Here is a 14,612-nt window from a genome sequence, read left to right on the forward strand (position 1 = left end):
ACAATTATATCAAAAAATAAAAACTATTGAATATTCTTTAATTATCTTAAGAAATTTGTTCGGTAAACTGAGACGGGTATACTTTATTTACATTAAAACATATATATATATATATATATATATATATATATATATATATATATATATATATATATATATATATATATATATATATATATCAAGAGTGGCTTTGACAAATCACACCATTATCCTATAAGTTGACCAAAATCTGTTTTACAAACTTATTTCAGTACTTCTCAACTAAATTTCAGCAAATCCGTATTTCAATTTTTTTTTTCATCTTTATTTATCTTGAATTTTTTAATCTAATTCAATTTAATTCTGATTTCTTAAAACTTATTCAATTTGGTATATGTCGTTAGTTTTTCAAATCGATATTAAAGTTACTATCATGTGTCAATTTGCGGATTTTTTTTATATTTTTTTTGATTTTTTTATATATGTGACTTCACAATTGTGTCATATGGCATAGTTAGTATGACGTGACAGTAGCAGTGTGATGTAACAGTGCCATGTCAACATAGTCGTCCCTACATTTAATTTTTGTAAAAATAGAAAACCATATTGTTCCTCTTCAAATTGAGACTCAATTTATTTTTTTATAAATCTTATGTTGATATTTTTACTAAAATTGACATTTTTATTAAAAAAAAATTGAACTATTTTTAAACTAACTTTAAAATCTATATAAATTTATTTAAAATCATGTTAGTTAGAATTTGGATGTGATTATTAAATCTATTGTGAAACCAAACGCAAATCCTTCAACCAAAAAATACATGAACAAATTAAAATTAATAAGTTGAGTAGTATACTTTATTAAGATTCAAGTATTAACTCCATATCAATTCATCCATGTAACTTGTCCTAAATATTTTATAGATTTTAAAGAGAATTTAAAAATATTTATGGAAATATTTAATAAAATTTCCAATTTTAATAAAAATATCAACATAAGATATATACAAAAAATAAATTTTGTCTCAATTTAAAGAGAGACAATATTACTCGATTCTTACCAAAATTGAGACTAAATTGAATCTAAAAAACAAATATAGGAACCAAATCCAGATTATTTCCACGTGACACTGACACATTACTTTGCTACTGTCACGTCACATTAACAATGTCACAATACTGTGAAGTGAAATATGTAAAAAAATAAAAATAAAAAACTTTCAAAAATATTTATGAAAAATCATAAACTAACACGTTACACTAACTTTACCACCATTTGTGAAATACTAATAATAAAAATTAAATTGAATCAGTTTAAAGAAAATGAAAACCAAATTAAATCAAATTAAAAAAGTTGAGACAAATTGAGACAAAACAAATATGAAAAATCGACATGACATTTTTCAACGAAAACAAAAGGGAAATAATTAAACCTACAATTTTTTAAAACAATCAATTTAATTTATTCGAAATCTTCTTTTAGTTATTTTTAAAGCTATTTTTCCTCTCATGTGCTACTTAAAGTGTTGAAGAATAAATGAAACATAGTACCAGAAATGGCGCAACGCAATGTGCAAACACAAATTGGTGTTATTATGGTTTGATTAATTTGCATGATGACATAATATTTATATGCTCAAAAAAATCAAGATTACGTAATCAAAGATGACCTTATAGTTGCAATTATTGAGAGTGACAACAACGTAAATTTGTAAGAGAGATCCACGTAAAAGAAGCAATAATATTGTTAACTTGTTATGGGAAGCTAGACACTTTAATTTAACAACAAAAAAATTGAAAGAAAAAACAACACTCTTGCCATGTTCAATATGGTTCTAAAATAAATTTAAGCTGTGTTTATCACAATCAACATGGAATACAGTTCTATTCATGTATTATTTCAATGAACAGTCTGACACTATTTTTCTTTTCTTTTTTTTTTCTGTATAATCATAGCATCATAAAGAAATTGAGTACAAAGTAAAAAATAAAATAATTCATTAATAAGCTGAATAACCTAGTATTACATGTATGAAAGATAAGGAGCATGAAGAGAAGGCTAACAGAAAAATAGGCCCCGCTTGTTGCCACGTAACTATCAGCTACTATCCAAAACACGACACCCACATAAAACAAAATACCTTAATCTAGAACAAAATCTTTTTAAATCAATTATATTTATAATAATACAGTATTAGAACACCATAATCACTGTATATGATAAAACCAAAATGGTTGAACAATTATATCCTGTGACATGTCTCCATTACAACATAGTGTCGTGACCAAATTGCACATTTAGAGCATATGAAGTCCAATTTTTGGTTAATCCACCATAGATATGAATGATTTTGTAAGATTTAGAATTTTCCATTGACAACATCGTATGATTAATATTAATAGGAATATAATCTTAAAAAGATTAACTAAATAATAATAATAAAATACCAGAATAAACAAGATACATGTAACCAACTTAAAGAATTAAAGTATACCCATTTAAAAAAAATTAAAAATATCTCACTGAGATGTAATTAATATTGAATAAATTAACACAAAAAAAATATAAATCCATACTTCTTATAAAACATTAACACTATTTTTAATTCAAAATTTTAAAATAATATATTTATGAATTTTTATTATTTTTATTTTTACTTAATATAAAACTTAAACTCGTACTTCAATTTTTTACGATTTAGGAATGTCGTATTCATATTTTTGTGATGATGAAGATCGAAGATTTTAACTATTATAAGTATGTTATAAATTCATAAGTCAAAATCAATTTTCTTATCACCTTTCAAAAAGTTAAGCTTCTTAGTTTTACATGACATCCCAATCCATGGTATGATTACAAAGTTTGTAAGTTTTATATAAAATTTTATTTTTTAAGTGATTCGATACTTTTTTATCAAATTAAAGTTATAATAAGAGGAAATTTTAATCAATATTTATCAGCAAAAAAGCATAAAATAAAAATATTTATTTTTTTAAAGAATATGCTTAATGGACCGACTAATAAATAATTTATAAAGTTATACTAATAAAGTAAATTTTAGTTAGGTTTCATTTCAAGAAACTACAAAATTAAAAAAAAAAGACGTTTTAAGTTTTAAAAACATCATTAAAAATAACATTAGGTGTAGTATCTAATAAATTTATTGTCAAGTTTATTGAGATTTTTAATGTTTTACAAAATAATTCATTGTCGGATTTAAAAAAATTTAAGATCTAATGTAAGATCATTTACTAAAAAAATAAATAAATCAAACTTTAATATAAACCATTTCAAATCATTAATGATCAAAATGTATCAAGCAAATTACTATCATTGTCAAAATTATATCATAATTTTGATCCTTTAAATTCATATATAAATTTTTACTCACTAAGATATTTTTTTTAATCAAAGTAATATAATAATTACAAAATAAAAGTATCAAATATCACAATCTTTTGTATGGTCACTATCTTCTTTTTCATTTTCATTCGTGTGTAGAGATGATCATAGTGGATGGGAAGATTATCTTAAATGTTGCATTACACTTACTACTTGTTTTGTAGTCTTTATTAATTGTTTTCTCATTTCTAGTCATGTGTTTGTTGTCTTGCAACTTTTGTTTCATTTCTACATTTTGTTGTTCTTATCTTTTTAATAATTCATTTAATGCTTGAACTTGACATCTTCATAGCAAACCTCAAACCTCAGTGTTTGATATTGAACAGAAAATAATGCTAAAGTCACAATATTAAGAAGGGATCGAGAGATTGAATTCAAAATGATATCATGTTTACTTGTATTTCCGGTAGGGAAACTTTCACAAATTCCTAAAAATATGAAAAATTTACTAGTAAAATTTAACATGGATATGAAATATTTTCTACTAAAAGTATTTTATACGAGAATTTTTGTGCCTAAAAATTCTCATAAAAAAAACGCAGGTAATAAAGTATTTTTCTAACAGTATATATAGTATCTTTCTGAAATCAGCAACCTTAATCTGAAATTATTGAAATATCCAACTTTCCTGTCTACTTAGGTAGCTTCTGAAAGATATATGTAAAGTGATTTTGATTATTCAAACACAATTTAATATTTATACTTATCACGTGACTTCATTTTCACCATTATCAGATATTCTTAGTATAGAGAGCAACTTCTCAATATCGCTATACAGACATTACTACCAAAAGTAGTGGTCACCGTTGCTTTTGTCATCATCTCTTCACAAAATATGCAATCGCTTACTGCACATAACTCACGAATCACTTCATTTGAACCATCACCCATTAATTGAAGACATTATTTTGTATCACGTAGAAAGATAAAAAAAATGCATTTAATAACCCTAGTTTGAATTCACAGCTACGTGATGCAAAATCATATTTTCACGTAATTTGCTTAATAATTTAAAAAAGGTTAGAGGTTTGAAGTAGGGTTGTGAGATATTATACCTTGTAGGATATTATAAAGAAGATGAATTGTTGGATTTGCCCAAACCAATTGTTTTTGGGTGATAAAAATAGTGATGTGATAGAGAAAAAAAAGGCAATGAATACACCATTAATTAAAACCAACGTGGGGATTGGGTTATGGTATAGTATGAGAGACACCATGCAAGAGACAAAGTGCATGAGCTGTTTGCTGGTATCGTTCTCTTAAAATCGGTCCCCAACACTAACTATCATATATATTAAAAATTTATTCCATCAAAATTTCTAGAAAGTTGAAGTTTCTACCTCAGTTCATTCCCACCATTGAAAGAGCTATTTCGTTAATGCTGGCTTCTCAAAAAGGAAAGGAAGCTTTAAATCAAAAAATATCTTAACTACTCTCTTGTGTGTTTGTTTAAAGTTACCCCAACAAAACTTATGTTTTTCAGCATTATCCTTATTCAGTTTCCAGCACGAATTTTACTTCAAATTTTGTTAGTCACCTATCATGGCAAATTATGGAAGGTGGTCAGTCTTTTTCAACCATTTTGGTATATTTGGATAATGAATAGAACAGGAAACAAATGAGTTGTATTGCAAAATGTACTCAATTCACGAAAAGGTGAAATAGTCTTTTTTTCTTTTTTTAAGTAAAAAATAATGAAAGGTAGTGTGAAATAGATGTAAAAAAAAATTAATTGTCAAAATACATTGTCTTTTTTCATAAAAATCAGTTTATTTTTGATATCAAATGTTAAAAGAAAAAATACTTGATAAAGTATATTTAAAATAAATTAACATGAATTAATAAAATATATTCTTAAATCGAAATTAGTATAATTAAATACTGCTAATTAACACATATTATTACTCTTCCCCTCTTTTAACCGGTTAAAATTCTTTTGAAAGGTAAATTTAACTTTAGCGGATTGAAACAAAATTTAAACTAGTGACAAAAATATATTATAATATAAATTATTGTCTTAAACATAAATATAATTTATATATTCAAAAGTGTTTATACAAATTTTAATTGTAATATAAGTTATATGTTTAGAATTTTTATTTATTATGATTAATTATTTATCTGAAATAAATATTTATTTTATAGAATATAAAAGCTCAAGTACTAAGTAACATTCATGAACAGTGATTTTCAAAATAAGTTGTAGATAATCTATTTTCAGGTAATTTGACTATTTGCCCCAAGATGACTTTCGAGCCGCATCATTATCAATCATACATCCAGGTCAATCGTTAATTTACATCGAAAGCTACTTTTTCTATATTTAAACAAATTATTAGAGACCATAAATCGACTGGTCTATTTTAAGGGGGAAATTTAAAATAAAAAAAAATTATGAATTAATTGAAATTGGTTCTCGATACGAGAGGGGAAATTTGTTGGGTTTTTTTTATACTGACAGTTGTTCAAGTAAATTATTTTTTGAAAAGGAGTAACTTACTATTAGTAACTATTAAAGGAAATAAATTAATTATAGTTAAAGATTGTCAACTATAAGTTTAAGTTACTTAAATGATTTTTTTTTTCTAAAATAAGGTGTCGCATTAATTTTTACCTAAGTCATACTTACATTAATAATATTGACCATAATTCGAAAAATAATTGTCAATAATTAATAATATTGACCATAATTTGATACCATATATACTCATAAAAATGATGGCATATATTACTAATTGATGGTTAGAATATGTTTAAATTTAAAAAAATCATATGAAGTAAAAAAATTAAAAAGCTAAAAATTAAATTTTATCGAAATCCATCGCTTATTACATCCAACTTATTTGTTGGTATCATAGAAACATCCGAAAATACAGCAATAAAAAATTTCTTTTTTCTTTGTGCCAAATGTGTGCTTCCACACTCTTACCATTTAATACAGCAGCATGTACTAATTAAGAGAGAGATGGAGAAGTATATAAATTCTTACCCAGACAATCAAACCAATATATTTGTCATACATCGTACAAAAATTGTCATATTGTACATGTATACACAGAGAAGTTATACATACATATATATATATATATATATATATATATATATATATATATATATATATATATATATATATATATATATATATATATATATATATATATATATATATATATATATATATATATATATATATATATACACGTCGGTTATGGAGAAAAAGATGTACTATAAAAATATTGTGTACCTATATATATATATATATATATATATATATATATATATATATTAAGCATTAATTATATCTTGCTACTATATCTTAAGCATTGATTAGACCTTACTACTATATCTTAAGCATTAATTTGAAAGGTTACCCAGCTCTTAAGAAATTTGGCAGCCATTGATATAGCTGGCTTTCTTGTCCCTCTCTATATATACGTACCTGTCAAAGCAATCCCAGTTTGCATACTAACTCTTGTTTCGCATTCACTTCTAAGGAGGAATTGAGCAAGACCGTGTACAATCTATAAAGCATGCTATCTTTCTCTTAGATCAATCTTTGGATTTCATGAACAAGAAAAACCCAGAGAAAGATCAGTGTTATTTGTTAGCTAGGTAGATTAATTGTTTTCTGTGATTTCATATATATATATGAACATGGGGAGGCCACCTTGCTGTGAAAAAATTGGAGTTAAGAAAGGACCTTGGACTCCAGAGGAAGATATCATGTTGGTGTCTTACATTCAAGAACATGGACCAGGAAATTGGAGATCAGTTCCCACTAACACAGGTAATTTTCAGTATCAACTCCTTTCTCTTCATTTATTTTCCCTACTTTATATTAAATTCATTCATCATTTTTTTTAAGGTTTGATGAGATGCAGCAAGAGCTGCAGGCTTAGATGGACTAATTATCTTCGACCTGGTATCAAACGAGGGAATTTCACCGAGCATGAGGAGAAGATCATAATCCACCTTCAAGCCCTTTTGGGAAACAGGTAATATAGTAGTACTATACCCACTTCTAACCCTCATCTTCCTACCTACTTATATTAACTTTGCTTTGCTTTCATCAATTATTGTTTCTCCTCTTTAATTAAGCGACAATCACGAGGTTCAAAAATCCCAACAATTTGATCACGAAACCAAGAAAAAAGAAAAGAAAAGTCAAAAAGGATCGAGCTTGAATATACTTGTCTGGATCTTTCCTTAAATAAATCAACATTTTTGGTTGTTTTTTTATGAGCTCATTGTATGTGAATTATATGATATGGTTTCAGATGGGCTGCTATAGCTTCGTATCTTCCAGAAAGGACAGACAATGACATAAAAAATTATTGGAATACCCATCTGAAGAAGAAGATGAAACCAAGTGATCAAAACGAAGAGGGCATGGAACAAGAGGGACATTCTTCTTCTTCTTCACATCCAAAGGGTCAGTGGGAGAGAAGATTACAAACAGATATACAAACGGCAAAACAAGCCTTGTGTGATGCTTTGTCCCTCCACACGACACCACCAACACATGTTGTTCCTGAGACAAAGCCTTCAACTTCTCATCAACCCTACAGCCATGCCTCATCTTCATACGCATCAAGCTATGAAAACATCTCCCGGTTGATGGAAAACTGGATGAAAACCCCAAACTCACACGACACAAATTCGGTAGGGGATTATTCCTTCAACAACATGGTCAATATTAATACACCGAGATCCAGTTCTAGTGAGGGAGCACATAGCACCACTAATACCACGTGTGCACAAGATCATGTTTTTGACTTGTTCACCTTCAACTCCTCCACAAACTATGGTGCTCCCTCTCAGACCCAAGCGCCTCTTACGATGATAGAGGATTGGCTTTTCGAGGACGGGGCTTCTCAGTCTCACGAAGATCTGATGAGCATGTCGCTGGAAGAAAGTACTTCGGGTTTGTTTTAGAATTTGTTGCTGCTACGCACTAAGGTCCTGCCTTTTTCTTCATTAGGGTAAGTAAGTCCTCTTCCGAATTCTTGAGCTCTTGAAAATGGAAATTTTTTTCTAAAGCTGTTTTCGTACGAGAAGGTGATCAATACCCTCTCTCTCTCTCTCTCTCCACAAACAAGAATTGTACATTACTATTGTACGTCTGTATCCTTTCTCAATTTGCAACGTGCGTACCAATTTATTATATGTAAGAGTTTAATGTCTGTATTTTGGACCTTCGTTTACTGTCTGGAATTCATCTAGGGTTACAAATGAATTTCAGCATTGTCACCTATCATTATCTATCAATGAAAACCACTCAGATGACTGAAATTTATCCAATTTAATTAATGCTTCGGTACGAATCTCAGTCCAGCTTAAAAAGGTTAGGTATGCTTTGACTAGCTTACTTTTCTAATAAAAACATCTTTACTTCAGTTTTACTGAAGAATAACAAGTTGTTTCACCCTAAAGATTAATGTAATCCAAACCAGTACTGCGTTGACATCAGAATAAAATCCACTGAATTTGCTTAGTGACTTTACCAAACAATGAATGAATAAACTAGAAGTTATATCTGATGCAATGCATGAATGTGGGATTATTGCTAAATTTTCATTTAACTCGAAGCTATTACGCAGGGGGCTATAGTTCAGTGCTAGGCTTCTTAAGCCAACCATACTTAAACGTTGTTCAAAAATAAAAGTTAAGGAGCTAGCATTAATACTTTAAAAAATTGATGTACTTTTGTAATCTTAACCTTTTAAAGATAATTTAACGGTCTATGTACATTCATGATTTTGGTTCTGCAAACAAGGGTACAAGGTGGTAGTTAAAACTTTTGTAGTGTAGAACACACTAAATTAAATAACGACTAAATAAATGTGTCTTAAACATATAATAAACAACATTTTTATAAATGTTATATAAATATCATAAAAGTCCGTGATTATACAGCTGTTGTTTTAAACTATGTGGACAAAATCAGTAAAAATGTGGTCTAAAAATATAAGTGAGGTCTAAAATCAACTTGAAAAACTGTTGTCTATTGTAAGGATTTTAAGCAACGGTTTCAAAAACATTATCGTACTAAAAACCGTTGTCTATTACCTATAACCACACTCACCTATACCACACCTAAAAAAATGTGGTCTAATCTTTAGACCATAGTTTTTATAATTTATATCATAATTTTATGTTGTTGTCTAAAGTAATTTTTGTTGTAGTGTGAATAAATGATCTTTTTTTAGTTGTTGAAGATTAGTGTAGGATCGCATGGGAAAGTAAACTGTTTCTCTTTATTTCTCATAATAAAAATGTTTGCAATGATGTAATTTTAGCACGTTGAGTTTGAGAAACGGTGTTGGTGACGACTGAAGTTTTTAATTCATCACATGCATAAATTTTATCCATGTATCTTTATCTGACATATGTATTAAAGAGATAAAGAGCATGAGAGAGAGATATTTTTGGGTCGACCAACTATTCTCCTAATATTTAAAAAAAATGATATAATTTAATAACTTTTTTAGTAAAAAGTACAAATATATTTTAAAGTTTTAGTTCATTTTAGTTACTTTATTATGATAAAATGTTTTTCCGGTGATTGATATTACATATTTTTACATATAAAGTTGACAGTCCATTAGAGACGTTTAACTGTTAACTTAATCTAGTTTATTAAAAGAATAATAATTTAAAATTTAAGTGTTAACATTAATAATTTTACAAATAAATAAATTAAACAAAAATTATTCAAACAACATTTTAATATTTAAAAAATAAATTGTCAACTTACATTATTAGAAGTAATAAATAATTATAATAAAAAAAGGTATGCAAAACAAATGACAGGTAGCATTTTAATATGGTTAAGAACTATTAAATTACTCATTAATGTCTAGTCTCACACATAGAATATATATACAAAATTAATTTACAAGATGAGGTTTGTACTTTTATTTATTTATTTATTTATTTATATATATATATATATATATATATATATATATATATATATATATATATATATATATATATATATATATATATATATATATATATATATATATATATATATATATATATATATATATATATATACTATTTAGTCTGTGAGACTTCGTAAGTCAATTGACTCATTGAAATTCATTTTTACACCTGTATTATAAATGCTTTTAAATTTTAAAAAATATGCTATCTATTTTATTATGTTGAGAAATCAAATATTTAAAAATATGAAAAAAAGAAAAGTATATTAAAACAAACACTTTTTTCTGAGTAATAATATTTTAGCGTGTCTTATTTTTCATACCACTCGTACACGTATATGAAGGGAGAATCACTTGGTTAATTTTATTTAAAAATATGATAAAAGAAATTATCGGAAAAAGTAGCTAAGAAAAGATGGAGTGTGGTTATAAGATAGGGTATTAAATGATGAGAAGGAAAAGAAAAGTTGAAAGGAAAAATGTTCTTTATATCATTTCAGGATCATTTGATAATTTGTATAAAAATAAAATAATTTTAACAAAAATTAATTTTTATATTTTTAGAAGAAAAAAAAAGAATAAATAATTACGAGAGACAGTATCAAATGGTAATAAATAAAAAAATGGTGTTAAAATATGGGTGTCCAAGTTGAGACGAGGGGTGTTATCAGAAAATTGATTTAACTGGGTCTGGTCGTACTTTAGAGGCCTCGCTGTTCTTGCTTCCACCACTCTTGAGAATAGTTAAAGAAGCAGCAACAATACCTTTCATCTTCATTCTTGTACCGTTCCCACCTCAACCCCACCACCACTACCGACAACTCACAATCTTGTTCACTTCACCCAGAACCTCCCAGTTAACTCACTATCCTTCGCGTTTAGTTCAATAGTCTTCATGTCCACAAATCATATTAAGATATTTTACTTTATATCAAAAATCTTATAAATGTTTCAGTATTGGTTCATACATCTTAGCAAAATTCAGTCTCACTTTTTAAGGTTCTAAGTTGCCTCCTGTTTATGAACTTACAATAAATTCAATCTTCATTTGCATATCATGACGTGTACGTGCAAATTTACTAACATCACATTTATTTCAACAATTATAATATGCTATCTTAATTTACTTTAATGGTTTTGTTTTCTCATATCAAGATCACCTTGTAACTTCTATTACAATGAAAATATTTTATAACACTCACACGTACTAATGTTTTATGCAATGGTTGATGATTTGAAATAACTTTTTTTTTAATTCTATTATAATTCAAGGTCTTATTAAATTTTATATTATGTCATCATATTTTCATGAAGAAGTCTTATAAAAGTAGGTTAAATTATATCTTTCATCTTTATTTTTTAGAAAAAAATTAAATAGGTCTCTTTACTTTTATGTGTCACAAATGAGTTTCTATTCGGGGAAATTACAACATTAAAGTTGTCACAAGTCAATTGTGTTTTTTTTCTTTAATTTAATTTATAATAAATAAAAAATTGTCTCGTATCAATTTTGTGTCACATGACAGTGTCATTGGTAACGACAGTGTCACTGTCACGCTAAGTGTCACTGTTTTAATCTCAATTTGATCATTACATTTGTTATTTTAATTTAATTAAGTCTCATTTTTTTTGTTTTAAAATAGAGCAATTTTGCCTATTTCCAAATCAACAGCAAATTTAATTTTTATAGAAATGTTATGCCGATATTTTTATTAAAATTGATATTTTCATTAAATATTTTTTACAAGATTAAATTTATTTAAATTTATATTTTATATTGAACTTTATTTTGTCTTGATATTTTATTACAACATACTTTAATAATAAATTTTTATTCAAATTTATATTTCAAATAATTGTATATTTTTAAATGTGTAAAATTCAATAATTTCTATACATATGTTAGAGTTGGTTTAAAAATAACAATTTTATAAATTCAAATGTAAAATTTTTAAACAATTTTATAACAATTTAAAGCAAATAAATTTTAAATTTTAAATAAAGTTCAATGTAAGATATAAATTTAAATAAATTTAATCTTGTTAAAAATATTTAATAAAAAAATCAGTATAACATTTATATAAAAATTAAATTTGGTCTCAATTTGGATAAGAGTCAAATTGGAAAATTAAAAAAAAAATGAAACTTAATTAAATGAAAACGAAAAATTCATGGATCAAATTGAGATAAAGATAATGAAACTTAATGTGATAGTGACACATGACATTGGCACATCACACTACCACTGCCTTGTGACACGACACTAACTTGACATGTGACAAATTTTATTTAAAAAATATTTTAAAAAAATCAATAAAAAAATCACAAGCTCACACACATGGCACAACTGGAACGCTGTTAGTGCAATAATAACGAAAATGGTCTGATCGCATTAAATCTTTCAAAATAGGAACAAAATTGAGACACATACAAATATTAAGGTCCTTTTTGAGATTTTCATATTAAGATGGGGACGAAAAACATAATTTAACCTATCTTAAACTTATAATTCTATGTAGGATCCCCTATAGTTCACTGTCCTTAAGAGACTCACTCTTAGTTGTTTAACAGTGCAACCTTTATGCTTAATTGTTAGACAATGGTATATGATTAAAAAAATGTCCTACAAGATTTTTTGGAACATTTATACATAAAAATTTAAATTATTTTTAAATATAATTAAAGCAATAGGTTTATAAGTCTTTATCTTTATATTGTGCTTAACTTTCTTATTTTTATTCAATGTGAGATTTAGACTTAACTTAGTATTCCCACCAATCTCCTCCTCAACTGTGAGTTTAAGTTTCACATTGAGAAAAAATAATAAAGTTAAACATCATATAAGGATGAAGAATCATATATCCATTGTTTTAAGGTTTTTGGGTTGGAGATGTTGTGAATCACTTATGTAGGTTAGAATCTTGTATCTGATGTTATGTTTCCCTGGTGATTATTCCTTGAAATAATTTTATAATCAATGATATGAGAGTCATATGAAGAGATAGTACTTGTGATTAGTTTAAGGAAAAATTACCAATGTGAAGGGACTCATATTATAAAAATCCATAAACTGATTGTCTTAATATTTTCAAAATAATGTGAATATATTATTTGTGGGTTGAGTTAATATTTTATAACTATAATGCAATGTTTTTCATGTTTAGTTGCTATAAGGAAAATAAAATAATAAATATAAAAATCAAGAAATATAAATAAAGAAAATTCATGCATAAATAAATATAATTACATAGAGATAAATATAAATAATTAAATATATGGATAAATATAAATAATTAACTATAAAATCAATGTGTAACTAAACATAAATAAAAATAATTAAAAATAAAGTTAAATAAAATAAGAGTGTATAATAAAAAATAAATATATTTAATTAAATAAATAAACAGATAAATAGAGACAAATATACTTAATTAAATGAATCAGTATTACAAAAATAGATCATAGTTAAATTAGAATAAAAATACCGATTTGTTTTTTTTATTATTTTAATTTAATTTATATTTTAAGAAATTTGATGCGATAAGATTTACTTCATTGATAATGTAATAACAACGTTGGAGTGATGTCATGTAGTTTTTTTTATTTTTTTATTTTATTCACTTTCTCTTTTGAATTTTATTTATTTATCTTTATCTGTTATAATAGTTTTTGTGTATATAAACAAAGAAACGGAATGAATATTATTTATCATCACCTCAAATAGGGCTAGTGTATGGTTCTGAATATCTGAGGAGTGGGAACAAATAAATAATAGGATTATTGTACTTTGACAATTTTTTTTTATAAAGTTTGACAAATTTTGTTTTTTAACATACACCAAACATTTATCTTATCTTATCTTTTCAAATCTTTTCAACTCGCTTCAAATTTTTCTTTTATCCATTAAGGTATTGTCATGTGTGATTGTCAAAAGTTTGTCAGCAAAACTTTGTTAAAAAATAATTTTCCTAAATAATAAACACGAAAAGAATGAACATGAAATTTTTTTATTGGTTAAAAATAAATTCAGAAGTGAAAAAAAAAATTAATGGAAATAATAATGAAGAAATAAATTTCTAAAATTTTAATTTGAATCGTCGAAAAAAAATAATGAAAGAAAATTATTTGATAACATTATAAAGGAATTAATGAAAAATTGAACTTCTTTTACCGATAATAAACCGTAAGAGCATATATGTTTTTTCTTCGATAACTTTATCGATAAAAAAAAGGAATGATGAGAAAATTTTTGAGATAACACGGTTAAAAACTTGAACATG

At 25.9% G+C, this 14,612-nt stretch overlaps 1 protein-coding gene across 1 annotated transcript; it reads left to right on the top strand.

Annotated features, from left to right (window-relative positions):
• Window positions 1-6,776: 6,776 nt before the first annotated feature.
• On the top strand, window positions 6,777-8,681 carry LOC114175988 (myb-related protein 306-like). The gene is made up of 3 exons (XM_028060861.2): window positions 6,777-7,169; window positions 7,248-7,377; window positions 7,660-8,681. The coding sequence occupies exons 1-3, from the start codon at window positions 7,031-7,033 to the stop codon at window positions 8,315-8,317; spliced, it is 927 nt and encodes a 308-aa protein (XP_027916662.1). The 5' UTR covers window positions 6,777-7,030; the 3' UTR covers window positions 8,318-8,681.
• Window positions 8,682-14,612: the final 5,931 nt, after the last annotated feature.

This window comes from Vigna unguiculata, chromosome 3 (assembly GCF_037176805.1).
Source record: "Vigna unguiculata cultivar grain cowpea cultivar isolate G323 ecotype 2 chromosome 3, ASM3717680v1, whole genome shotgun sequence".
Taxonomy (NCBI): domain Eukaryota; kingdom Viridiplantae; phylum Streptophyta; class Magnoliopsida; order Fabales; family Fabaceae; genus Vigna; species Vigna unguiculata.

What these genes read in the sequence shown, in the direction of transcription:
- LOC114175988 (XM_028060861.2), top strand. Translation starts at nt 7,031, where the DNA reads ATGAACATGGGGAGGCCACCTTGCTGTGAAAAAATTGGAGTTAAGAAA. An exon ending in ATCAGTTCCCACTAACACAG is followed by an intron (nt 7,170 to 7,247) that starts GTAATTTTCAGT and finishes ATTTTTTTTAAG; the next exon opens with GTTTGATGAGATGCAGCAAG. An exon ending in CAAGCCCTTTTGGGAAACAG is followed by an intron (nt 7,378 to 7,659) that starts GTAATATAGTAG and finishes ATATGGTTTCAG; the next exon opens with ATGGGCTGCTATAGCTTCGT.